Source organism: Orbicella franksi, chromosome 4 (assembly GCF_964199315.1).
Source record: "Orbicella franksi chromosome 4, jaOrbFran1.1, whole genome shotgun sequence".
Taxonomy (NCBI): domain Eukaryota; kingdom Metazoa; phylum Cnidaria; class Anthozoa; order Scleractinia; family Merulinidae; genus Orbicella; species Orbicella franksi.
Genome location: NC_138148.1, coordinates 26,239,068 through 26,266,526, shown reverse-complemented (window position 1 = coordinate 26,266,526; position 27,459 = coordinate 26,239,068). Strand labels below are relative to the sequence as shown.

General features: G+C 38.5%; 2 protein-coding genes across 2 annotated transcripts; one reads left to right on the top strand and one right to left on the bottom strand.

Moving 5' to 3' along the window:
• Positions 1-1,288: 1,288 nt before the first annotated feature.
• LOC145485224 (uncharacterized) lies at positions 1,289-20,162 on the bottom strand. The gene is made up of 2 exons (XM_081463925.1): positions 17,803-20,162; positions 1,289-4,275 (listed from the first exon to the last, which is right to left on the bottom strand). The coding sequence occupies exon 1, from the start codon at positions 18,386-18,388 to the stop codon at positions 17,831-17,833; it is 558 nt and encodes a 185-aa protein (XP_081320051.1). The 5' UTR covers positions 18,389-20,162; the 3' UTR covers positions 1,289-4,275; positions 17,803-17,830.
• A 300-nt stretch (positions 20,163-20,462) lies between these two features.
• LOC145485111 (uncharacterized) lies at positions 20,463-26,735 on the top strand. Its single transcript, XM_081463788.1, has 3 exons — positions 20,463-22,927; positions 23,721-23,835; positions 24,657-26,735. Exons 1-3 carry the CDS (start codon positions 20,817-20,819, stop codon positions 25,044-25,046), a joined length of 2,616 nt encoding a protein of 871 aa, XP_081319914.1. The 5' UTR covers positions 20,463-20,816; the 3' UTR covers positions 25,047-26,735.
• The last annotated feature ends 724 nt before the right edge of the window (positions 26,736-27,459 follow it).

Genomic DNA, 27,459 nt, shown 5'->3' with positions numbered 1-27,459 from the left:
ATCTCGCATATGCATATGCATATGAACATAAAGATTTTGCCACCTAAGGAACGTTTCAAGGCTATCTCCGATTTTTTTTCTTAGGTTATTTTTTTTAGAACATTTTCAATTCTATATCCAATTTTTATGAGAACGCTATTACCTTTTTAAGCTTTTAAATTTTTTAAACATTTCAGCGTATCTTTTAAAGTAGTTAGTTTTTTTTTTATAGATATATATTATTTATACATGCTCTTTTTATTTTACGTTATACAGGGCCCCCGTTGATACCAGTCCTGCGACTGAAGGGGTCACCCTGTTTAAATATTGATTATTATTATTATAAGAAAAATTGCTGTGACCAGAATTTTGGCGAAAGTCTTTGCATACTTACCTTCTTTCATTTCCCAGATTCTGGACTTTATCTATTGACCACTTTTGATCTTTATTTTGATCTATTTTGAATTGCGTGACGCTGAAAACCAGCAATAGGGTGTTCAGCCTCAAAGGGTCCACTGTGGAAGCTTTTGCTGTACCTTTTAGGGTAAATATGACAGGAGATAATACTTTGTTTTAGAATTGGTACCTGTTGGGGGTGAAAAAAAAATTTCAAGCCACACCCACAAGGTCTTGGTACCTCTTAGGGGTTCTTTTCAAAATTTCTGACAAACACTCCCTTCCTTTTTATATGGGAGTTCCCCCGGCCCTCTTCTATGTGGCAGAGATGCATCCACCATTATAATCTACAAGTTCCCAGAACACTGAACAACAAGACCTAAACCTCTTTGAATAGTCAGTCACCTTATTATTTGTTTCATGTTAAAGTGACTATTCTCATATTTGTAATTGAGAGAAGACTGAAGATCTTAAAAGTATTTGTCTACATAACCAGACTGAAAGACTAGTGAAAAGATAGTAGACACTTATTTAGTGTGGGTGTGCGGTATACTTAAGTGGACTATTATTTTAAAGGGGATGTTTTGTATTATGACATGCATGCATAGACTATATTGGTGCCCTGCCCACAGTCTGCCAATCAACCCAAAAGAAATACAGTGGAACCTCCAGTTGCAACCACCTCTCCTCACCGACCAGTTTTCCAAAATACCAAAAGTTCCAAAGTCAAATCACTATATTTGGAACCTCTTGTAAGTGACCACATCTTGTAAACAACCGCGACCACTTTTAGAGCTAAAAGTTTGAAATTTCCTTTAATTTTTTAACCTCCTGGAGATGACCATTTGACAGATAATAGGGCGAAAATTGGATAAGGTGTTGTAAATTGCATTCCTGGGAAGTACAGGATTTTTTTTCCACGAAATTGACTTTTCACATGAATAAAAATGTAAACATTCAAAGAAAAAAATGCACATACACTGTTCTGTATCAGTCTTATAAAAACAACCTTAAATGACTTTAAATTGCCATATGCTAATGAGGCAAACTTTTGACCCAATATGGTCTAAGCTCTCGTAAGCAACCACCACCCATAATTGACCACTCAGGCTTGACATTTCAGGTGGTCACTTATGGGACATTCAACTGTAGCCAGTCTCCTTAGTGGTGTATGGGTTGGGTTTGGGGGGGGGGGGGGGGGGAAGGTGGAGATCAGAAAGCTAAGCAAGCTGAACTGGTTTGAGGAGGAAGATCTTGCTTGCTCTTTCTCTGTTTTCCCATTTATTTTGGCCCTATATAGACTATGAGTAGTCCCTCTTTCGCTTAGTCTGTCGTGCGTGACGCAAAAGAAATTCACAAGAAAAAAATGGCCGCGCGAAATCCTGGGGGCTAGGAGCGTGCGGATTTCGTGTGGCCATTTTTTTCTCGCGGTTTTCTTTCGTGTCACGCACAACGGATGAAGCGCGAGAGGGAGGTTTTTATGGAGATTTTTTATGGCAGGTCCACACCAGCCCTCTGGGTTGCCAGACGCAGACCTGCCTCATCAAAAATGTATGTATGTATGTATGTATGTATGTATGTATGTGGGACTACTTGCAGTCTAGGCCCTATAACCAATTATGGAACCTGTCCAGACCTATGCACTTTCCACAACGGATATTTGGTTCAAACTCCACCCATCCAGTTCAGCTTACTTTTCTTTTAAGGTTTCAGCTTTTGTGAACCATCACGCCCCAGAAATAATTTTCCAATGACCCTCCATGGGACAGGTATATTTCTAGAAGCACACATTGTCCATAATAAAAAGTGTGCATGAATCCAGTGAGTGTCTTCTTAAGTGTCCACAATGTGAGGTTAGGTTATTTCCAAGGTAACAGCAACGTGAATAATAATAATAATAATATTGTACGGTACAGACAGCTCTGTCTTATTTGGTCCCAACGAAAATGTATTTCTCTTGAGTGTTCAATTAGATTGCATTGTATATTTTCCAACTGGGATAATCAGACCTTTAAAAGGCACTTCTTGTAAATATCACACCACTTGACACCGACCAGTTTACATCAGGCTATTTTTCCTTGTTATAACTATTATTGTATAAAATAGGATCTAACACCATTCACTTATATCCTCTGGCTTGTAACCTGTACTCAGCGAGTGTTAGTTTCTTGTGAATAAACACGATTATTGCTGGCAGTGCCCTCCACTATTTGTTGTACTATTTGTCTCATTTACTTTTAATGGAAATGTTCTCTATTCAGCTAAGCAAGGCAGAAGAGAATATAGCCACAGTTCTTATAATTTCTAAGATATAGACACCCAGATGTTGCCATTTGTTGTCTGTATGCAGAAGTTTGATTGAATATGGTTAGTTAAAAGGTTTTTCGTAACTATCATGTGAGAGCCAGAACACTTCAACCCAATCACTTTATACAAATCACTTTTCTTCAGGGAAGCAGCATGTGTTTTTTCTGTGAAGGAATACTGCATTAAAATATTTATCAATATATAAACCCTGAGGGACAAAATAGCTTAAGAAAAGTGAGACAAACTAAACCTTTAGTTTATTGTCCTTTAAAACTAGCAAAAGGTTTTTAGGATAAGCTTAAGGTGATTCCTTAGTACTGCATTGCCCATCCCTACTGCGCATAATTTTCGCGCCATTAGCATGTGCACATGAGCGTGTGCGCATACAAAACGTAAGAGATTTCCCACAAAATAAGCTTGATAGCGAAAGAAATGCTCCTTTTCTCTTAAAACAAGCATGGCGACCCCCTCTTTTTACTACGTTTGTAATATCTCCTTGTCCTGTAACAACAGCATACCAAGTTTCATCAGAAATCTATGGTGGGCTCTTTTACTAGGGAATCACCTTAAATCCCAGAGCAAGAACATGTCTTGATTGGCTAAAGGCCATGCTCCCATTCAACAGAAAAATAGCTGTGAATTCAAGGTTCCTGTTAAAACGAATCCTTGGAGAGGACAAAGCCCCAAGTCAACTCCAACAGTCCTTAAAAACTGACAAACAGCAATCTAAAATTACTTTAACATAATACAGTGGCAAATCTGTAAGGAATATAATAATAATAAAACTGATCTAAAGACAGTTTTAATACTCTTCGTACAATGTCTTTTTAATCATGAAAAAGTCCTTTAGCCATAAACAGCAATGTTGCAAAATGGACTTGCTAAAAATTATACATAGTACAAAGTCCTTGCCATGCTTTCTGGTTCACCCAAATGGTACACAAGTAACTACTAGTCATATAATGTCCACATTGAAGACAGTTTAAAAAAAGAAATCTGGGACTGTTTATCATGTCAAGAAAAATAGATGTCCCCACTCACGATCACATAATAATATTGGTTGTCACGTTTTCTTGACTGCAACACCAAAAGCATCAACAGAGGTGTCTGTTTATTGTGGGTAGAGTTTACCATGTTCTACACTACTAAAATATTGAATTTCTAGGTTTCTGACAACTGTCTCTTAAAATAGCTTAACTGGTAAAGGTCTGACAAAGTCTACAATCTAACCCATTATACACAGACACTTTTGGACCACGAGTATCCACTTTCAAACCTTACCATTAATTGGTTCAAATAGTTTGTTCTTCAACTTGGTCCAGTAAATAAAAAAATGCTACAACTGGGTAAATATATCCTTTGAATGTTTTACATTTTGATGCTTTAAGGAACTCTTTAAAAAACAGCAACATAATAACATCGCATTACATAATTAGCAATAATATTTATTGCCAGTACCAAGTTGAAGACAATATTTTATTCCTTGCTTACAGGGACTTAAAATAAGTGTCTTCTCCTTCTTGTTCACTCTCGACAGTCTATTTCCATTATCCCACCAGTAGGCTCTTCATTACCTGGACAGTACATCATTTCCTAACAAAAGATAAAGATACTGGAGTTAGCAACTCTCAAAGTACTTAAAGTGTATGTGACAGATATTTTTTAATTATTTAGCTTGGTGGAATCAACATGAGACTGAGACATGGAAATCGAAAAAACCATTGGATATGTTTTTTTTCACTGTGTTTAAAGTGCTTATGACATGACAAATAATTTCTGCTTACTAGAGAGGCCTTTCAAAATACAGAAAAATGGTGCTTTTCTTTTTGAAATATCCTTTTTGTTTTAGAAATACTGAAGTTTTTCTATTATGCAAATTAGAGCAGTGATGACGTCATATTGTTTGCAACTAAAAAATGGTAAAAAAATAGTGAATAAACAATATCTCTAGAAATATTGAAGCAGTGTTCTTGAGACTTGGTACCACAAATGTGCATCACAAAAGAAACAAAATGACACCCTTAATGCTATTGCCTTAGCAACTCTTTCGGTTCCAGTCTCTTTCTGTCAAAAAAACAAATATCCCCATTTGCAACCTCTAAAGTAAGACAAAGAGTCCTGCTTGGAACAGACATAGCTCCCATATTGTCTTAACTCCCATCATTAAATTGGGTGGGGTAGATGGTTCTTGGTTCAAGACAAAACTGGTAATTTCAGTTTTTATTACGACAGCACCAGAAGCAAAACTGTTGTCATGGCAACAGGACTAAGGGTGTCATTTTGTTTCTTTTGTCATGCACATTGGTGGTGCCAAGTTTCAAGAACACTGCTTCAATATTTCCAGAGAGATCGTTTATTCAGTATTTTACCACTTTTTAGTTGCAAACCTTATGATGTCATCACCGATCTAATTTGCATAATAGAAAAACGTCAATATCTCTAAAACAAAAAACCATATTTTAAAAAGAAAAACGCCATTCTTCTGTATTTTGAAAGGCCTTTCAAACAAGCAGAAATTATTTTCATGTCGTATACACCTTAAGCCATCTGAAAACGTGAAATTTCACTTCCATTGGCCAAGCAACCGTAGGGGGTAAGGACCTTGGACTAGTCAGGCTATGACATCAAAACAAGAACAAAGGTCTACATATCTTTCATAAATGTTTATAATTTTAAACCAAAATTGGAATTTTGCCTGATTGCCTAATTCCTAGAATATTTTGCTTAATTTTTTTTTTTTTTATTTGTTTGGTTCGAAAAATTAGCATTGATGTAGATGGTGGCAGGTGTATCCCACATATAAAAATAATAATATTCTGTGGCACACAGATGACATTTAAAACTGGAGACAATGGGTTGTTGGCTAGGCCCTTCCCGATTATGCTAGCATTTTTTTTTTGGCATTATTTGATTAAACAAGTATTTTTTCACACTTTTTCTATAAAAAAAATTACTAGCATTATTTAGCATTTTGCATAACTTTGATCTAGTTTTCAGCACTCAAAAGATTTAAAATGATAAATTTTAGAATTAACTAGTGAGACAATCTCAGATAGTGCAGAGCGCAATTGATAGCTCTGATACAGTAGTCCCATAAGTACTCAGCCCTGCTCGGTTCACTTCCGGTTTGTGTCTACCTTGGTAGTCTGCTACGGCTTTTCCCCTTTGCAGTGTGTATGTTTCAAGGTTGTATTTTCATTCAAGGTCCAAACATTACGCACAAATTAATTACTACTGGTGCTTTAAGTTGATTTTCGTTCATTTTAAATTCAACAATACGCTGAAGCAGCAAACGTGACAATTTAGCTCTTCACGCCAACTTTGTAACTTGATACTTTTGTTTTCCTCGCAAAGCCATGTAATATGAAACCCCTGTTTTCTCCAAAACATACGGAAGATGTCCTTGTTTTTTGGAGATAAATGAAAGAAAGTTGAATATCTGATGTAGTGATGAAGAAACGGAACAGAGACGATGTTTTACTAAAAATGCAAATTTTTACCGATGAACAAGACCTAATTTAATTATCAGATAGTCACGAAATACCACTTTTTTTCTGTTGCCACCTTTGTTGTTAACAATAAAACAATTCAAAATTAACACACAACGATATTGATGGCTGAGAAGCTTTTCAACGAAAAGTATTGAAGATAAACAGCGCTACTTGGCCAATATGAATGAGTCTCCTCAAAGACTGATTAAATTAATTTGAACTTTCATTAGGTGTCAAGGCGTCTGCAGCAATATTTGAGCATTTTCCTGGTTTCTTTTGTTACAAATTTACAATTTGCGGAGTATTAAAGCCACTAACTTGAGAACTTTTTGGTCTCTCTTACAGACACAATTAAGGCAAGAAATAAACAAGTCGCTAAGGAGAAGCAATATATTTGAACCCTGACAAGCACACTATTGTAGATTGAAAACAGCAGATAATATTTGTTGAACCGACCTGTTTGTAATTCTAAAAGCTACGCAGCCACAGTAACGTTTCACTTTTGCAATAAAAAGGGACAATTGGCACTACCTGAAAAATAACTGCCGTCCTTGGTCACATGACACGATGTATAAAATACTGCCTGTAAAGATAGTGTATAACACTAACAATGCTAGAACGCATACGTCTTACATGTTGAGCTCTACCATAAGGAAAACCACTCAACATTTGTGCGTGATTCCGTATGCAATGTATCCTTCACCTAATATAGAAGCCACGAACCCTAACTAATCTACGCATGCGTTTAGGGCAAATTAGTTTTGTTCTAAGGAGAATGGTACCACAAGGAGAGTAAGGGGTTACCTGAAACAAATATATAGCTTTGCGATGTTCAAAGTTAAGCGATGGTGATGGAATGTGTTTTACGTAGAGTACACATGTACCTTTCCCACCCTACTCCCACTACTTCCTTGCCTCTAGACTAATTAATTAATTGAATTAATTAATTAAACAAACATTAAAGTTTACACCTTAGCGCCGTAGGGCCATAGTGCCATAGCGCCTTAGTTCCTTAGCGGCAGGCAACCCCCATAACCATCCCAATAGTGCACTCTGCACTAAAAAGCATGTGATGATTTGCTAACTTTCAGCCGTTCACGTGCTTGTACAAACAAGATGGCGTTGGCCAGTGCCACGCCATCTTCTCGAGACTTGCAGCTCATAGAAGGAAATTCAGACGGAGAACATAGACCAGTCCCTTCGCCGATAGCTCGAGATTGATCCTTAGAATCAACCAGTGCAAATTACAAGCAGCGAGGAAACAGCGATACAACGAAAGTCCCGTTACATGAGTGAGTTAAGCAGTTCCCTGGTGAGAATTTGATTGTCAGTTATTTAGCAGTGGATGTAGAGAAATTATTTCCTCCAAGAAAAGTGTTCTGAAAATCCATATTTCGTCAAAGAAGCATCAAAACAGAAAGAAAAGTTGAAAAGTCGAAATTGAAAGACCAGACCATAATCGACGCATTCAGAAGAGAAGGAAGTTCAAAAGCTAGCACTTTGCCCATGGAAATAATAAAATAAAACAAAGCATTTTCTGGAACCAAAGTAGCATTATTTTGAGAATTGAACATAATTTGAGCATTTTTTTTGGCCCAAAACGGAATTTCTAGGAGCATAAAATGCCAGTTTTACTAGCATAATCGGGAAAAGCCTGTTGTTGGCTCACCAAGGATGGCTTTACCTAACAAAGTTTGATCATGCTGCTAATCTTTGGACTGGTGTACACGAGTAGAATGCTGATCCTGATTTAAATTTGACTTTTGAGTGGGGTATGAGTGATTTCGAAAAAAAAAACAAATTCTTGCAAGCATACTTGTACCAAAAAAGTATTCCTATGCAAATGATCATTGCTGAAATAACAAAAAAAAATGCATGTTCAGAGAGCCAAAAAAGCAAGATACACACACTAAGACATTCTGATTTCTCTTGGTTTTCACCTGACAAATCATGTGACTTTTCTTGCACTGTTACAAATTTTGTGCAAGGATTCACTTTCAAAAGACCTTTCGCAGTCTACTGAATCAATTTTTGTGGGTACATTTTATCTGACTAGTTTGGCACATGCTAAAAAAATTATATTCCTCTCAGCATCGTTGAGGGGACATGGGTGCTCGTCATACCTTTTAGGGGTTAAAAAGTGATTTTGGTACATCTTAGGGTGTTTAGCCTAAAAAGGCCCACAGCGGGAGCTTCTGTGGCACCTTTTAGGGTATTGCGGCTGAAAAAAACAAAAAACAGCGGTTCTGAACGGAAATTGTGAAGTAAGCAAACTTCACGTAATGGAAACAATAAGGCTAATATCTATAATGCTGCATACTAATAAATAGGTGAATGACATAAAGATCGTGTTCATGAAAAATAGTGACTTGGATATAAGCCTTCTCCAAAAGTATATTTGTGCTATCCAAATAATTTATTGTTGTTGTTGTTGTTGATCTATCGAGAATGCAAAAGTCAGCTAAAATGTTTATATTGCTTATTCCTTACCATTTTAATCTCTTTAAAGGTGAGTTTTGGTTCAAAGTACAGAATTTTGTGGTCTAGAAGAAAACCACGACACATGAGGCCATCTTTGTTTTTGATGTTGCGATCAAAAAGCAAAACTTTTCCATAACCCCTCGAATATGCAAAGGACCAAAACATAATAGGCACCAAAGAAATATCTGGGGAGTGGGCAAAAGGTAATTTCTTAGTATTTTCAAAGGGCCATTTGCCTTGTCTACCCTGCAAAGGAGTTCAAATATGCCCTCCCACTACCCCTACATGACGTTAACCGAATTAACAATGAAAAGTTTAACAGACTATATATAATACTTGAATCAAACTAATGACAGGAGAAATGTGTTGTTTTAGAGTTGGTACCTCTTAGGGGTGTAAACAATTTCAAGCCACGCCAGCAAAAGAGGATCTTGGTACCTCTTAGGGGTTCTTTTCAAAATTTCTGATGAGCAGCCCAGTTCTTTGTAAGGGAGTCCCCCGAGGCAAGTAGTAGCTATTTACTTCAAAGCGGTGGTTCAGGAATTAGGAGCTTAAGCAAACCATGACGACAACGGCAACGAGAACATCACCAAACAAAAGGTTTAATGAGCAGAACAATAGCTGTATGTGTCCATTATAAATCTTTGCACATGTCTTTGCTGTCCTTTGCGAAACAAGTATGTGAAATGACTAGGTTCTGCGTAGTCTGAGGAATGCGAATGACAATGGCAAATTTTTCATATTTCTATTTGGAGTTGAACACCGTCATCACATCTTTAACCTGAGCATGTTTTTAGAGCCACTGGAATATTGAACAGATCTAGATGGTTGCGAATTTCGCTGGTAAAATATAGATTCATTTTTTACTAGGAGTTGTCCTCAGTGTCGCCATCATCGTTGCTTAAGCTTTCTAATATCTACCCCTAGCCACCTCCACTTCAGGGAATAAATTGCCAATTAAGCCCCAGAGAAAAACCTTATTTTTCTAAAATGATAACAGTAGATCGAAAGACCACAAGTAATATACCAGTTGAAAGGTTTTGTTTGGGATATGTCCTAAATCACCACAACAGACATACAAGAATTCACAAATTGAATTGAGGAGTCTGCAAAGGAAAAATATGAAAATGTTCAAAAATACCTTATGCCTTGCATATATTGGGTATACCCCAAAACAGTAGCTTAATTTGCAGCTCTGGGTGTGCAGATTTTTGTCATATAAATATTCACTTCACTGTAAAATTGTAAAGTGCAAAAGTTTAAAAAACTTTCGGGGTGGTTAATCAAGTCTGATTCAGGAGGGGGTATGATTTTATGCTTCTAATGCGAAGATCTCTCAAAGATCCTTTTAGTGTCCAAATTTGAAATGAACTGGCCAAATAGTAAGCTTATTATAACATTTTGTGCCATATCGCACTATAGGGGCGTAAAGGATTAAGGTGACTCCTCAGTATTGCATTGCGCATCCCTACTATGCACGATTTTTGCGTAATTAGCACGCGCATATGAGCGCGTGCACATACAAAACATAAGAGATTTCCCTCAAACTAAGCTTGATAGCGAAATAAATACTTCTTTTCTCTTAAACAAACAAGGTGACCCCCACTTTTTATTTCATAATTTCAATAAGAACAATATCCTCAATAACTGAGAAAAAAATTAGCAGAAATTTGTGGCTACTTTTTTGGCAAATGAAATAAATACTACAGAGGGAGACATAACGAGGCCAACAGCGCATGTCCAAATTATGTCTTCTTTAAGTAATGGTAATAGGACTGAGTGGAGTCCAATTCGGTCTGTTATCATAAGAGTGATAACAAAATCGGACAATCGTGCAGCGGGAGTCTGATTTGTTTATCACGAGTATGATTACAGACCCAATTTGACAGCACGAAGTCTTATTTCCAATTAATCATAAAAATTACAATTTCCGAGAAAAGAAGAATAGCCCAGTTATGAAAGAAAGGGAAAATTTGCATTAAAATACCTACAAAGGAGATGTGAACATTCTAAGGCCACCGCACCTCCTACTGGCAATTAGGTGCCAAAAACACAAAAGCAAGCGTGCGCACGCATGCACACATGTAACTAGCCTGCGTAGCAGTCTTTTTCGTTTCCTCTAAGCGGGAGAAACTGAGAACCAGGGGGAAGTTGCGTGAACGCATGGGGTGGGAGCAAAAAGTTAGGAACAGAGGGGAAGGGGTGAGGAGGAAAGGAAAAGCCTGCTGCTGAGCCCATACATTTTACCGAATGCCGTTCGTCCACGAACGGGAGGCAATTAGGCATAACGATTGGTCAATCGAGTGTCAATCAAAACGATCAATGTCAACACCTTGCCAAAAGATCCAGCACAATAGATCGATCATGACAATTGCAGAGCTCAGATCAGATCAAATATGGCCGTAGTCGAAGAAAATTCTTTCGAATTTGCTCTTCAGGAAACTGCTAAAGTTTTCTTGCAGAACGGGAAATCAATTAATCTAAAACCAGAGCAAGTGGCTGCTGTTAAGAACCTCTTCAACGGAAAAGATGTTTTGGCGGTTTTACCAACTGGTTTTGGCAAAAGTGCCATATTTCAATTCTTCACTCGTGTCAAAGAGTATATGTCAAAAGACTCGGCCTGTATTTTAGCTATCTGTCCTCTTCGAAGCTTAATGGAAGACCAGATAGCAGAAGCAAGATTAATTGGTTTGACAGCGAATTCTGAACAGAAGTCGGCTTTACAACAAACCGTTTAAGTGCGGAAGAAAATTCTGCCTTTTGTAACAACATACCACCCAGCATTTTCTAACCTCAAAAACATCTTGATGACCAAATGGCATTTAATTCAAAGCCAACCATTGCTTAGAGAAATATTCAAAGAACCTCCACTTATCTCGTACGAAAAAGGAAAATCTTTAAGAGATATACTCGTGAGAGCAAAACTATAATGAGAGGTCACTATAACTAGAGGTCACTCTTCATGGCACGAGCTTATGAGTCGTGTCTGGCCTGTCAACACTTTACTCAGCTTTACTTCAAGACGACGCAATTTTCCCTGCAGATTTCACGCATTGGACTTTCCCACTCGGAGATTTGTTTCTTTCATAGGGAGTACGCTCTCCAAACAGTCTTTTAGTGGACTGTTTCTGTTTCTCTGGAGTTTTCTGTGATATTCCTTCCTTCAAAGTATAAAGACTGCCCAGATTGTGGATTTTCCTTATGCAGGGATTGCAAATGCGATCTGAAAAATTTTTGTCACGTTCGATGGAAATGCCAGTCATTTTCAAAACTTCAGCTAACACGACTCCACGACAATCTTTTCTGTTGGAAGGCTTGAACAGATTTTCGCTAGATAAATATCCTTCCTTTTGAGAGAAACTTCCAAACTTCGTTTCAGCACTAACAAACACGGCAATTATTGGATGCCATACCTCTACATTTTTCAAGCCACGAAAAATTACCCTGCTGACTTAAGCGCTAAAATTTTTGCGGTTTTTATTTCACCGGAAGTTGATATGATTGGGTCTCATGTGACAGTTGACATGACAGTTGACGCCCCTCTGGAGCGAAAGTAATTAGGGGCATTCGGTAAAATGTCTGGGCTCAGCAGCAGGCTTTCCCTTTCCTTCCCTGCCCCTCCCCCCTGCCACTAATTTTTTGGTTACCTCTGTTCCCGTGCCCTTGCGCAACTCCCGCTTGCCTGAAAGGAAACGGAAAAGACTGCTACGCAGGCTAGCATGTAACTACAACTTTGAATGTGATTGGTTGATTTAAACTACAACTTTGAATGTCATTGGCTTATTGAACTGTCCGATAACAAACTGTCCAATAACAAACTGCCCCATAACAAACTGTCCGATAACAACTTGGCAAGTGAATTAGTGGAAAATAGGAGTCTTTTAAACCAATCACAATTGAGGAAATTGTAATTTTTATGATTAAGAATAAAATAATGCAGGGTATTTGAAGACAGTTTTTCTGGGACGTAGATGAATAAACAATCAAAGAAAGTCAAACTCTGTGTGATATAACACGGCATTGAAAAATAATCGAACTTATTTGTTGTGCACAGAGATTACCTGCATCATTCAATGTTACTGCCTCAGCGATACTAATTTGTGGGGACGTTCATCCGCATCCTGGACCCGCGTTGGATACGTCTTCGAGCAATCTAAAACCAAACAGCGGATTGCGCACGGTGATGTGAAGGTGTGGTCATGGAAAGACGCGTCTTCCTAGTCTCCGAAGTTAATTTCGTTTTATTGCTTCTTTTGGCTCTGAATATTGAAATTTCTACCTACAAGTCAGACCTAAAGGTGAATTCAATCGAAAGTAATCGGTGTTTCATCGAAACTCCTATCAAATGGAGTCGAAATTCGCCGACATGAACCATGAAGAAATGCAAATGGCTTAAGAGTCGCCCACTCTACTATCACAACTCTACCGCATCATTCAATGTTACTGCCTCAGCGATACTTATTTGTGGGGACGTTCATCTGCATCCTGGACCCATGTTGGATACGTCTTCGAGCAACCTAAAACCAAACAGCGGATTTACTGCCAAATGCCCAAAGTGCTCAAAGCCAGTTCAGCGAAACCATAAACATCTTCAGTGCGATAAGTGTTATGATTTAATTCATGTTCGCTGTGTAAACAGCAACGCCAGTTTCCATAAAACCATCAAAGTTAACCAGCCTGGCATTTGGACATGTAGTACTTGTACATTATCTGAGCTTCCCTTCTTTAAAGTAAAAGATCTAGTCGCTCTGGACATGACAGATGCTGCTGCTAGTGATTTGCGTTGGAATTCCGACCGCCACTTCGATGCTCTCATTGCGAGACAAAAACAACTTTCTTTTATGCACATCAACATGCAGTGTATGACATCAACATTCGACGAGCTACTCCTTGTCATTCAAAGATATGGTTTTGACATGGTCATGCTTAGCGAAACATGGCTCAAAGACAACCCACAACTACTTAGCCATGTAACTATTCCTGGCTATGCTAATGAGTTTAGGAACAGAGATAAAATCAAAGGTGGAGGCGTTGGTGCATACATTAAAGAAAGTGTGAAGTACAAAAGGCGTAAGGATATTGAATCAAGATACCCTGAATTAGAACACTTGTGGCTTGAAATTCAAGGACGCAATAAACATAGTCACTTAAAAATTGGTAAAAAGGAATTAAATGGTTGTCACTGGCTAAAAATATGGTTATCGGACGTTTCGGCCACTACTGTTGCCTTCTTCAGCAAAAGATGGAAAATGCAAATTTAAACAGCGTCCTGCTAGAATATGTAAAAGATGTGTGATGAAACTAAATGAGCAATAGTCTCTAGAGTATTCTTAATGAGTGTAAAAATTCTTAATGCCATTGTACACATTCGGTAGCGCTATGTGTTCGTTTATAGCGTTCCTGTCTCGCACGGAATGCCAAGCTTCAAGAATTAGTCTTTGTTTCCATACTGATGATCTGTCGACAATTTCAATGTTCTCCAAATCTATTTGGTGTTTGGCCAATAAAGAGTTTTTGTCCAACGTTGCTATAGCCTTTGCGTGTTCTTTCATACGTGTTTTTAACGCGCGTGATGACTGACCAACATAAACACAGTCACAATCTTTACATTTGACCTTGTAAACAATGCCTCTGGAAGCCTCTTTCTCGATCTTGTCTTTAGGTTTTTTGAGTATGTTCGAGATGGTACGAATAGGTTTATGGGCGACCTTGATATTGAAACCTCGAAGAACATTTGCGACTCTTTCGGAAAAACTTTTGGCGTAGGGGAGGATGACAAAACCACGATGGTCGGTATCATTCATTTCTTGTTGTCTACTCCGTTGGCAGCCATTGTGAATGAAATTTGCAGGGTAGTTATTGGTGGCAAGGGCTTTTGTTACTCGTTTAGTTTCCAGTGAAACTTCCTCCTCCGTCCGATAACCATATTTTTAGCCAGTGACAACCATTTAATTCCTTTTTACCAATTTTTAACATGCCTGGCTACACACCGAACATTTTTAAACATAGTCACTTATTAATGGGAACCATATACAGATCCACAAGAATACTAGATACCCAACAGTGGATGTCCCAAATGGAGAGCATGTTGGCGGATCTGTCAACTTTGTGGGACGGTTTATTGCTTGTTACTGGGGATTTAAATATTGACGTGCTGAAGCCAAATGCGCTGTTGACAAAACAGTATACAGATTTATTGAACATGTTTAACCTAACACAGCATGTGCAAAAGCCAACAAGAGTTACACCTCACAGTGAGACCTTGATTGATCACATAATCTCAAATGATCCTAAGCGTGTTACACATGTTGATGTTCTTCCATGCTCAAATGTGAGCGACCATGATGCACCTTACGCGTGCCTCAACATTCGTGCTGAGCGCTTTGTTCCAAGGTTTAAAATGATTCGAAAAGAGCGTGGGTTCAAGGAAGAGGAGTTTGTTCGTGACTTTACATCCCTTCCATTTAGTGTCATTCAGGCAACAGATGATCCTGAAGAAAAGCTAGAGATGTTTACTACACTCATCTCTGACTGTATTGAGCGACACGCTCCACTGACATGCACAAAGGTCACACGGCCACCAGCTACCTGGTTACATGATGAGGAAATTGTAGGTCTTCAAAATCAGAGAAATGTACTAAGACACAAGGCACACTCATTAAAAACACCCGATGCCTGGCAAGCTTTTCGCGACGTCCGTAATTGTCTGAAAACAACGATCAAAGAGGCGAAACGATCGTTCATCGATACGGCATTATCATCAACGAAACCGAAAGAGGTCTGGCGTATTATACACCATATTTTGAACCCATGTCCACAGCCTTTATGTCTGGATGTCAATGAGCTTAACAAGCATTTTGCAGAAGTTGCCCAACGCACCACCAGAAATGCAGGTGTTAGCGCAAAAGAAGACCTACTGAACTTTGTTGATAGCTTGCAGCCATGCCTGATGGGGGAAAGATCGTTCACTTTGCGCCACGTTAAATATGAAGAGGTCCTCAAGGAAATCAAATTAATTCGTTCCGATACATCGACAGGACCTGACCAAATACCAGCTAAGCTCCTAAAGCTTGTAGCCGACCTGATTGCAGGACCTTTGACAGACGTGATAAATTCCTGTATTGACACATCAACATTTCCCAACGCTTGGAAAGTTGCGAGGATAACCCCAATCCCTAAGACCAGTGGCCCTACCTTCAGTGTATCAGACAAGAGACCGATATCAATACTTCCGGTCCTTTCAAAAGTTTTTGAAAGACTCGTACACCACCAAGTCATCGATTACATTGATTCTCACTTCCTGTTAAAAGAGAATATCTCAGGCTTCAGGAAAGGACACTCAACGACTACTGTTCTATTAGGGATCAGAGATGACATTATTCGCGCCATGAAGCGAGGAGAAGTTACCCTCATGGTACTAGCCGATTTCTCTAAGGCGTTTGATACCATCAAGTACAAGACTGTTCTTGAAAAGCTTAGCCTGTTGGGCTTTTCCAAGGAATATCTTAAATGGACAATCCAATATCTTACAGGAAGGAAACACTTTGTGCAAGTCGACGACAAAACGTCAGAGCTTTGTATGGTGAGTTTTGGCGTACCTCAAGGTTCTATCATGGGGCCACTCATTTTCAATCTCTACGTGGCTGACCTTCAGTCATATGTACGCGGAGTTAAATGTCATCAATATGCTGATGATATCACATTGTACACACACTGCAAACCAGCAGATCTTCAATCAACTCTAACTGAACTTTCTGCAAGTATAGGCAAATTGGAAGTGTGGTCACGTGAAGCAAACTTGGTCATTAATCCTTCCAAGACTAAGCTGATGTTATTATCTACTCCGCAGTTATCAAAGGTCCATCATTTAAACACTGAAAAGTTCGACATCACAATCAACAGCATCCCCTTGGAACGAGTGACCACTACTAAATTATTGGGGTCTCACATCCATGAGCATCTGAATTGGGAAAGAAATGTCAGACAAGTAGCAGCGTCCTGCTATGCTACTCTAACAACCCTAAGGAAGTTAAAGAACATCCTGCCTTTCCATATCAAAAAGAATTTGACACAGGCACTGGTTCTAAGCAAGCTATATTATAATGACATAGTATACCACTCACTCCCGGATTATTTAATGAAACGTCTCCAGAGAGTACAAAAGGCTGCAGCTAGTTTTGTGCTTGGTAGATTTGTGTCATCCGAAGACATCCTTACGAAACTCAAATGGCTTCCCGTAAAGGAACAACGCAAATGGAACCTACTCAAGGCAACTCACAAAGCCCTTCACAACCCATATTGGCGAAGTTATCTGAAACTTAATGTATTTCAACATGAAAGATGCTTAAGATCTAGTAACAGCATTCGGTTAGAGAGATCTTTAATTAATAATACTCTACAGGACCAGACTGCAAGTTTATTTAACACGTTGCCCAGCAACGTGAGGTGCTGCCAAGACTATATTAAATTTTGTAAAGACACCAAAAACATTATTTTTAAGAGAGCTTTAGAACACCTGGCATAATTTTAATTATTTATTTATTCATTTATTTATTTTAGCATATCTTAAAACACAATTTATTCTCGTTTACATATAGATATAAATTCTTAGATATCTTTTAACCTTTTTACAATTGTAAATTTAGTTAGCATCGGGCAGGCGAAGAGCCACCCTGTGGATATACTGCCCGAAATGCCATTATTATTATTATTATTATTATTACCTAAAGTCACCCAAATAATCGTATTTGTCAGCATTGCGGCGTGAAAACAAGCATGGTGAGCCCCTCTTTTTATTACGTTTTTAATATCTCCTTGTCCTGTAACAACAGCATACCAAGTTTCATCAGAAATCTATGATGGGCTCTTTTACTAGGGAATCACCTTAAATCCCAGAGGAAGAACATGTCTCGATTGGCTAAAGGCCATGCTCCCATTCAACAGAAAAATAGCTGTGAACTCAAGGTTCCTGTTAAAACTGATCCTTGGAGAGGACAAAGCCCCAAGCCAACTCCAACAGTCCTTAAAACTGACAAACAACAATCTAAAATTACTTTAACATAATTCAGTGGCAAATCTGTAAGGAATATATGGTGGGTTCTTTTACCAAGGAATCACGTTAAGTCAATTAAACACTTTAAAAGCTTACCCATGCAATATCTCGGTTTAAAGCCACCTCAATACGCTGGTTTGGAAGGTAGCACGAAATCATCGGCCTGACCTTCTTTCGTCACTTTTTCCTCTGCACGACGCTTTGGTAATCGACGATAGAGGAAGACATAATATAGACCTTCACAAAAGAACAAAACTGTAGATATGAAACCACAGATCCCAGAAGCTTCTAACTTTTTGACGTTGTAATCTTTCCCGTGGTCAAAGACTATAGCAGAACCGATGAGCAGGGCCAGGGCGGCCAGAAAACACCCAACAATACCAATTATTGGATGCCTGAGAACTGCTGGAAGCTTCTCGAACAGGTGAACCATGCGGAGAATAATGTGTAAGACCACAAAGATGAACGCTGCAGTGGCCACGAAGATCAAGAACTCGTATTCCGGTTTGAAGCTGCCAGGAAAACTCGACAAAATAACGAAGGTAAGGAAGGTCATGATTGCCTCAACAAGCTTAAGCCATCCCTCTTTTGTAGTCACGATCCACAGAACATCACAGCAACTGCAACTGCACTTGCGCTGCGACTCTGCTGATATTGTCGTGGTCGCTTCTCCGTCAGCCATGTTTGCCAAGGCACTTGCGAGAATGGGCGGGGCCTTGAAAGTGAATTCCCTATTTACTTCCGGTGCAGGCCAACTTCAACATTTGTCGAAGTGATGCGGAGTCTAGTCTACAGAAAAGCTGAAATGCTTGAGATAAAGAATAAAGTAGTAATCAGCCTTCCATTATTATTGTTCTATTTCTAAGAATTGTTGGCTGGTCAGATCTTTTCACAGATCTAGCAGCATTTTCGTTTGCATACCCTTGCCACATTTTAAAATATTTAGTTTTGCTTAGGCCGTAGATCATCTTAGATCCGATGTGCTGTTCATTAAACCAGAGATTGCGCAAGCAATCTAAGGGTTTACCTTGTTTTTTTTTTTTTCAACATGTTCTGGCCATGTATTTTCTGAGGGACTCTCTTTTGTCTGTCTGCAATCTCCTTATCATGATGTGGACATGATTGTTCACAGTCACACGTTTTGCATGTGACGTTGACCGCTCAACAAACATTTGAGTCTGAGTTTCATCTTAAGTCATTGCCATGTGTATTTAGCAGACAATTGGCCTTCAGGCTGGTTGCTCTAGTTTTTGCTGCTACTGACCGTGTTCAAGAGAATATGATCATCATTTTCTCTTGCTGTGTTGAGGGAGAGGTTTTTGGGTTTGCGGTCACGTGTTAGATCGGTTTTCGGTTTTTACACTAAAATTGTCCAGTTTTCGGATTTGGTACCAGTTGCGGTTTTTGGTTTATTCCCTTTTCAGCATTTGATCTTTCGGGTTTTGACTGTTTTCAGGTAAAACAAATTTGGTCCAGAATCAAATAATATTTCGGATCTGTCTACATGTATACCTCGAATTGAAGTAGAAAGGACTTTTAGTTTGCATGTTCAAATGTAGTCTTTTCTGGGAAAAAGGCATTTTTTTACATTTAATGGCCGTTTTTTGGAAAAAAATCTACCAGTCGCGGGGCCAATAGTAAGGTAAAAAGGTACCGCGCGCAATGATTGTTAATGAAACCCTCAAAAAAGAAAATATACGCGTCTTTCGCTGCCGTGTTCTTCAAGCTAGACGGATTTAAGTTTGTGAATTTGCATGTTAATCATTTTGCTCAGTGGTTTTCGGTTTTGAGCGTTTTTCTATAGCTGCTTTTCGGTTTTTAAGGAAAATTTGAGTGATTTTCCGGTTCCTGTTAGGCCCCAACTCCCCCCTTCCTCCTGTCCGTGCTAACGAGACTTAACTAGGTCAAAACAGCATTCCACGCGGTTGTAATTCGTGGCTTTCAGTTTGGACTCTATCACGTCGTCGTCACGTTAACATTTCTACGTAGTATCAGCCTACAACAGCATTTTCGTTTGCCGGTCCCTTGCCACAATTTTACTGAGATAAAGGAACACCTTCGGCCATAACATAACTTGAAGTCAAATGGGTGTTAACGTCTAAATGTTTTTCATTAGACAGAAAAGAAAAACGAACACTGCACAGTCAAGCCTGCCACACTGGATTGAGAAAAGATCTGGTGCAATGAAAAGGAAAAACGAGACTAATTCAATTAAACTGAACTGATTGAAATTGACAGGATGTTCCATCAGGACAAAAATCAACCTTCTATCTCATTAGATATATCTGAAAATCGAGGTAACAAATAATAATAACATCAAAGCAAAATTCACAATCGGCCTGGACGTTTGTAAGTAAAGGTAATTGTATGAATTCAAGTACACTACGAGTGGTGTTTGAAAACTTTTCTAAACAGTGCACTTTATAACCCATTTATCAGATGTGACCGAGTAAAAGGAACGCCTGTATTCATTTTCATCTCATTTCAAGACCCATATGTGATAACCCTCTGATAACCTGAGGTGATGGGAGGAGAGCAATGAAAGCCAACCTCGTTATCAGGGTTTTCTCAAGAGAGAGGACTCTGGGAACGAGGTTGGAATGAACAGTCGTTTGTGTCTGTCCCATAATCTGTCTTTAATCTGAGATATGATAAAAAGGTGCGCGTTGAATGACGTCGGTTAGACAGCGTGATCCTATGAACATCCATTCTTGGAACCTCAGTGGACTTTGGTCCTCATATATGCTATCGCACGATTATTTTTCTACAGTCAAAACTATGCTATCTAACATATTATTTGCCGGTGAAGTCCATGTTTGACATTGGTTAAGATTATAGTAAAATTTATCGCTCAGTGTTTTACAACGGCAGCTCGTAAAACCCCGTAAAGGCCGGTCCGTGAAGCCGGTGGAGAGAAAATCAGACCTTGCCGAATCTTCAGATTTATTGCCATGCCAGCGGTAAGCTCTACTTCACGCATGCGGGGGAATTTAAATAATGGCGCACGCGCTCAAACTTCCAAGCTTTGCATAGCGTGCACCATTCAATAATATCAAACTTTTTTATTTGTGTCCGCTTTCTTTGTAAAGCGAGATTTCCGCTCATGTTGTATGGTAGACATGCGAATAGATGATTCAACGGTTAGTCCCACTAGGGACGAGGACAGGGGCATGATTTTGACGTCGAGTTCGGAGACAACATTGAACAAATCAAGCGTTCAAACTGTGGGTTGTGGAGACAATTGCTTGAATGGCATTAAAAGGCCGCCCGAACATCGCACAAAGACTACGGGTAAAGGAGGTAAAGGAGAGTTTATTTTCAACGGCCTAACGCATAATCCCTCCTTAGTTACTCACGGTGGAAGAACGCTTAAAAAGCCCGCTCGTTACATGGAGTCAGACTCTGAAGACGAGCGAAGTTCACGGAGGAAGTTTCATTCGGTGAAGAGGAAGCGTCTGTTGTCAGATTCTTCGCGTCCTAAATGTAAGAATGGCCGAACAAAGTCTATAGAAAGAGACTCTTCTCTTTTATTGTCGAATCATGAAATGGAAGGAAGACTGATGTCTCCTAAACGGCAAAACGGTGAGAGCACAAATTTGGAGTACGGTATAGCTGGCCTTGTCTCGCCTTCTGGCATAGTTAGTTCTTTGTCATCAACATGTAAGCTTAATAATTCTCGTAGTCAATCATCTGAAACTGTTTGCCTGAAAAGGACGCCAAGTGATCTTCAAACGGAGAATGAGAGTTCAAATTCCAGCGAGACTCCTTCCAAGCGAAGGAGAGGTAGACCTCCAAAGAATCTAACACAGTCTTTCGAGAAATTACATTCAGTTGACATTCGTTCGCCACATGGCAATTGTGATACAAGTGCCACGAAAGCATCTCTCGCGTCACCTTCAACTTCAAAATTTTGTAAGAAAAGAAAACTGTCGAAAGGCATACGCAATTTGCAAAAGGGCTGTTTGTCGTCAAGTAGTGATGAAAACGAATCCGCGACAGCAACTCCCAGGAGAAGAGGTCGACCGCCGAAGAAATTGTTATCAAGTTGCGAAACAAAACACAAAATATTCCGGACACAAAATGGCGTGAAAAAACCTTGGGTGCGGCCTCTTTTGAAAGCAGTCGACAAACGTTCATTGCTGAAACCTTCAAAAGAATCCCTGGACTATTTGCTGCACTCACCGGAAGCATTTATGACCAAGGTGAACTCGAAGTTTGTAGGAGTGAATGGTTGCAGACTTCTGTCCCCTGGCAAAGAGGTGAAACGTAAACGTGGTCGTCCACCTAAGCCGAAACCTGAACCGTCGTTTGATTCAGACAAGATTGAAAGTGATGCTTTTCATTTTACCGGAGAGGACGAGCAAAACGATGGCTCACCAACGTTGAAACGTAAGCTGAAGAAGTTGGAGTCACAAAGAAAGGAGGACAAGAGACCACTTGTGGCTTCTGCTTTGAAAAAGAGAGCTATTGCAGAGAAACTTAAACGTAAAGCTTTAAATAAAGCCAGGAAAAATCTTAAGGTAAGAAGTGAACTGAATGTATCTCAAAGTGACTGTGAACCAGTGATGGGAACTGAGCAAAGTTCTGACAATGTTCACAAACGTAGAAGAAGAAACAAAGCTGACAAAATTCTTGGAATGAGACGAAATCTCTCAGGCATGTATGAGTATTTAGTCCAGTGGAAAGATGGAACCAGCTCATGGGCTCCATCTGATGAATTGGCTGATTATGAACTAGACTTCAAATGTTTCCTTGGTCATGACTGTCAAGATGTGACAGTTGTAAACAGATTATCGTACCATGCATACTGGAAGGATGACTTGATCGAGTATCATAGTAAACAATCTGAAATTGACAGATGGTTATCAAATGATGATTCTCATTTAGTGCAAGTCAATTTGAAGAAAACAAACTGTGCACAAGTTGATGCATCTGATCCTTGTGAGAAACGTTTTATCTGCAAAGAAGTGTCCGTTCAAAAATTGGATGATTGTCTTCATGTCACTGTTGGGCGATCCACAAGCAAGAGGAGAAAAATTAATCAGAGAATTGTAGACTCGCTTACTCTTGTTATGGAGGATGCGGCTACCGACCAATCAGAGTTTGTTGTTATCAGTGGCTTAGGAGAGGAGACTTTCTGTGGTGTTGATCTTAAAGATCTCACAACAGTGCCGTGTGAGGAGGAACCAAAACATTACAGACAGGATGTGGATAAAATAAGGTATGTTGCTAAATTAGGCAGAAAAAAATCTGTGGCAGGAGGGGGGGGGGGGGGGGGGCAGTTTTCTGAACAATTTCAAAACTTGTATATTTGATAACGCAACCTGTCTTAGTAAAATACAAAAAAATAATAAATTGTTAAACATTTCTACATAAGCAATACTGGTCATTATGTGTGTGATGAAAGTATTTTCCTTTACCAAAAAGCTGACAATCCTTGTGATAAGCATATTGTAACAGTGTTGTTGCCATAGAGACTAACATGACAACTGAAATTAAAAGAGAACCAACTGCCAACTTCAGTAATATTATGTAAATATATTTAAATTTTTAACCATTTTTAAACTTTTTTAGCCTTGTAAATATTTTGTCATAACATTGGGCAAATTTTATGGATATAAAAGTGAAATTTACATTACCTGTCAAGGATGTTTGTATTACCACCCAGTTGTGTAGAAGTCTGACTATTTAAAGCAGTTTCTAATATTTTTTCTTAATTCATACTTGGAGTGAAAACTTGTGATATCTTAAGTCTCTTAATATTGTCATGAATATCAAAACTGGCACTGATTAATCATAGGGTGTAGGTTTATTTACCATTAATTTTGTAACATTATGGCATCATGTTGATCACATCAGACTGATCAAACTTACCATCTGCTCGGCTAAACAGGTTTATCTTTCTCTTACTGTTATTTTGTTTCCTGATTAACATGGCAGTGTTAATAATATTGGCAATAGTAGCTGCATTGCATTTTACATGTATGATATAAATTTTATGTTTTCCTCTCTAGGTATCTGGCCCAGGTTATGATTGATTTTCCAAAGCCAATAGTTGCTGCTTTGAAGAAGCCAGCTCAAGGACTGGGAGCAAAGCTTGTGTCTCTTTGTGATTTGGTTTGTGATGAGGTGAGTAAATACATTCCAATCATTAGAAACAGAGGAGCAAATGGCTCATATATGTCATAAGTTAATTCCAGTTTGTGTGACATGGAATGACTTAAGTGTATAGGATGACCGCAAATTAATCCTGTACCCCCTCCACTCCTGATGCAGTACTAGTCCCCTGCAATTTAGCCTTCAACGTTTAGTTTCATTAGCCTAGTAACTTTCTGGCTATCATTTTAAAGTGGTACTATGACGAAAATCACATCTTTCCTAACGAAGCTATTTTAAAACATAAACAAGTAGCCTGCATTAGAAGAAAAATGCTGTTTACTATTTTCAAATATCTCTTTTCGCTCCAGAGATATTCAAGTTTTTAAAGTATGCAAATTAGCAAAGTGACGACGTCATACACTCAACCAAATTTTCATCAAATATGATGAAAAAAGATATCTCGGCCAATTTGTATCAGAAATGTTTGATTCTTTACAGAAAGATTCAACTAAATTTGCTCCACAATATGAACTTAACAGTTTTGTTACCATAGCAACATGCATGGTTCCAGACCTCCCCAATATTAAAGGCATTTTTGGCCACCATTGGCATTCCATTTTCATATTTGCAAATGGTGCCTCATATGTATGATCCAGCAAGCATATAAATATGTTAGTTCAAGTTTGTGGCCTCTTTAAACGAACACCAACATATTCAAATTTATTTTGAAAGTTATTTTGTGTTGTTGTTTTTCAGAGTGCATTATTTTTGCAAATTGCAATATGAGATTATTTTGTGCAATCAACTTAGACACTCATGCTGTGGTATATGTGTATTGTTGAATGTTTCAGGCATCTCTGGGTGAGCCAGTTAGCCTTCAGAATGTTTCCAAGGGTCGTGTTCCTTATGGTTTTGCAAAGCTCATGGGGCACACATCAATAAATGAACAAATCCTTGTTGGGCACAAAGTCCCCACTTCTCAGTTAGACTGTTTGAGTTCTGCATCGGAAGTCTTCAATCACACACGTTACACTGCCACTTTGTCAGCAACTCTAAAGGCCATGAGTGTGCCAAATGGGATGTTGTATGATGACTGTTTACAGATAGAATGCAGCACAGATGCACTCTCAGAGATGGAGCAACAGCTGCTTCAAGAGGAGAGAAAAGCCAGGAGTGAATGTATTGATGAGATGAAGGCACTTTGGAAAGACGTGTTATCTCAAGAGGAATACAATGTGTAGGCAAATGTAGATACTCACCTAGTTACAATTTGCTGTGGTCGCTACATTCCATGTTTTGCATCTAGTACATGTGTAGGTAATTATTTAGTGCCAGCAGCTACGATATTTAGAAAACGCTATGTAAGAAAGTGCGCACTAAAAACTTGTTCCCAAAATTACAGTCACCTCTTTTTTCAGTGTTTTCTGAAAGAAATTAATAGAGTATATTTCTCTGTGTTAGTATTGAGTTGTTGAAACAAAACTTGATAGAAACATGGAAAATGTTTTCTTTTGTAAAATGATGTAACTTTTGAAACCTGAAAGGATTAAGCATTTCCAGCAGAGATTTTTGTGATACTTGCTGTAGAAGAACAGGTTTGTAATTGCGCACAAAATTCCCTTTGAAAGAAAGAAATACTACATGTAACAGGTCATGTCTTGGAGGTATGACGGCTGCTCTCTGTGTAATTAGCAATGGACCCTCGCTCATGTTCCTCTCATAGTTTGTTCTTCATTGTTATATATAAGTTACTCTCTAATTCTCAACATGACCAATTGTATAGTAAAAGCTGCTACAATAGAGCTTGTTTTTGATAGAGATTATTTCTTTTTTGTGACTCCCCTTTGTATAGAGATTGTAATATTATTGTTAGCAACGATTTGTAGTGGGCTTGCAGATACTTAAAATGTTAAGTGACAAAACAAGATTTGGTCCTCACAGTATTTCCTCATACGTGCATACAAAATATAAAATACATATCCACTCACCTGGAGTTTATGATGATCATGAAATATTATTTTATGGTGATTGATGCCAAAATCTAGCAAATTAATTTATAAAATTTAACATGTCCTTGTAAAGTATAAAAAAATGTCAGGTTCCATTTGTTGATTCTCCCAACCAAATCTCAGAAACTTTTATTTCATAAATGTTACAATGACCACAAAAAGTATTGAGAAAATTATTACATCTTTGTGATTCCTGCTCTAGTAACAGTCATATAAGATTCAGAAATCACAAGTTAAACTCTTGCATGCATTTATTAAGGAGGCCAACAAATTCTCATAAAATCTTTCTCAGTTTTCTGGAGATCAAAGCTAAATACTGCAATGTTCACTAAATAAAATGTACTGAATAGTCAGTTCATATCTAGGAGCACTATGCATCAGTGATACATGGACAAACTTATTAAGTATCTTAACTTATAGAATTGAATTTATGAACCCTATAAAAAACTCAAGCAATGACAAGAATTTGTTAGGAAACAAGGATGTGTAGTATAATATATTTTGAATGAAGAGGTTGACATGAAAATAACACCAGTATGAAGTTGAGCTTACTTCAAAACTTTTGCAAACACCTTGTTGCAACTTCTTCTGACAGTGAAGTCTTGTTCATCCACAGAGAAATTTGTTGAAATACGAACTTAACTGAAAAGTAACTTGCCGAGAAACTTTGTGACCCTTTACAGTAGAGCCATGTATTTATATAATAATAGTTCTGTATTTATTGCCTGTCTTTCCTCACTTTGTCCTCTGTTGTATAATCCAGAAATCGTTTATCACGTTCTTGTGAAGACCTTAGCAAATTAAAAAAAAAGTAAATTCATATTTTTTGTGCATTTTGTGTACCATGTATAGATAGGCTTTTGATATTGTAATGTTATGTATTGAAGAGCAGATATTAAAAGTGAACGAAACTTGTTTGAAGAGTTGTTTTGTTTGAAGTTCTTTTATTGACCACAAATCCTGCTGTTAGGCCATCTTTTTCTGATACATGTAAGCCAGGTGACCCAGGGCTGTCCATAAGTTTTGAGTCACCTGTGGCCTTGATCTCCACACCCATAGCAACTGAGTGAGTTGTGTGAAGAACAGGCAAGTTCACCCATAACATAAGGGCTCATCAAACATACTCAGCTGTAGCGGGTGCTGTGGGTTATGGCCCTTATTGACAGCCCTGAGGTCTGGGTATTAAATCTGTTTGACAGGGGGAGTTTTAGTGGGATACATATGAATCAGCTGGCAATTATATGGATTCCATCAGCTTAACTTTTCCTGAGGTGTTAAGTCACTGTGACACAGTGGCAATGGTGATGCTAATGGCAAAGTTGTATGTATGACACTCAAAATGTAGCTGTGTACTGAAATGTTACAGAGCTACGTGCCTTACCATTGCCACTTGGAAAGGTTTTGATTAGTTTTTGACAACTTCTGATGGCTTCTGTTTCATATGGTCAATCAAACTGTGACAACTTGCCACTGATTTCAAACTTTCCAGGTCTTGTCCAGGACTCTAAAATTCACATTAACCCTTTCACTCCCAAGATCTCAATGTCAATTCTCCTTACTGTCTGCCATACATTTCATATTTTCCACTTGAGTTTAACAGATTTCCAGCACTTTCCAGGACCAGTAGTGTTTTTCCAGGACTTTC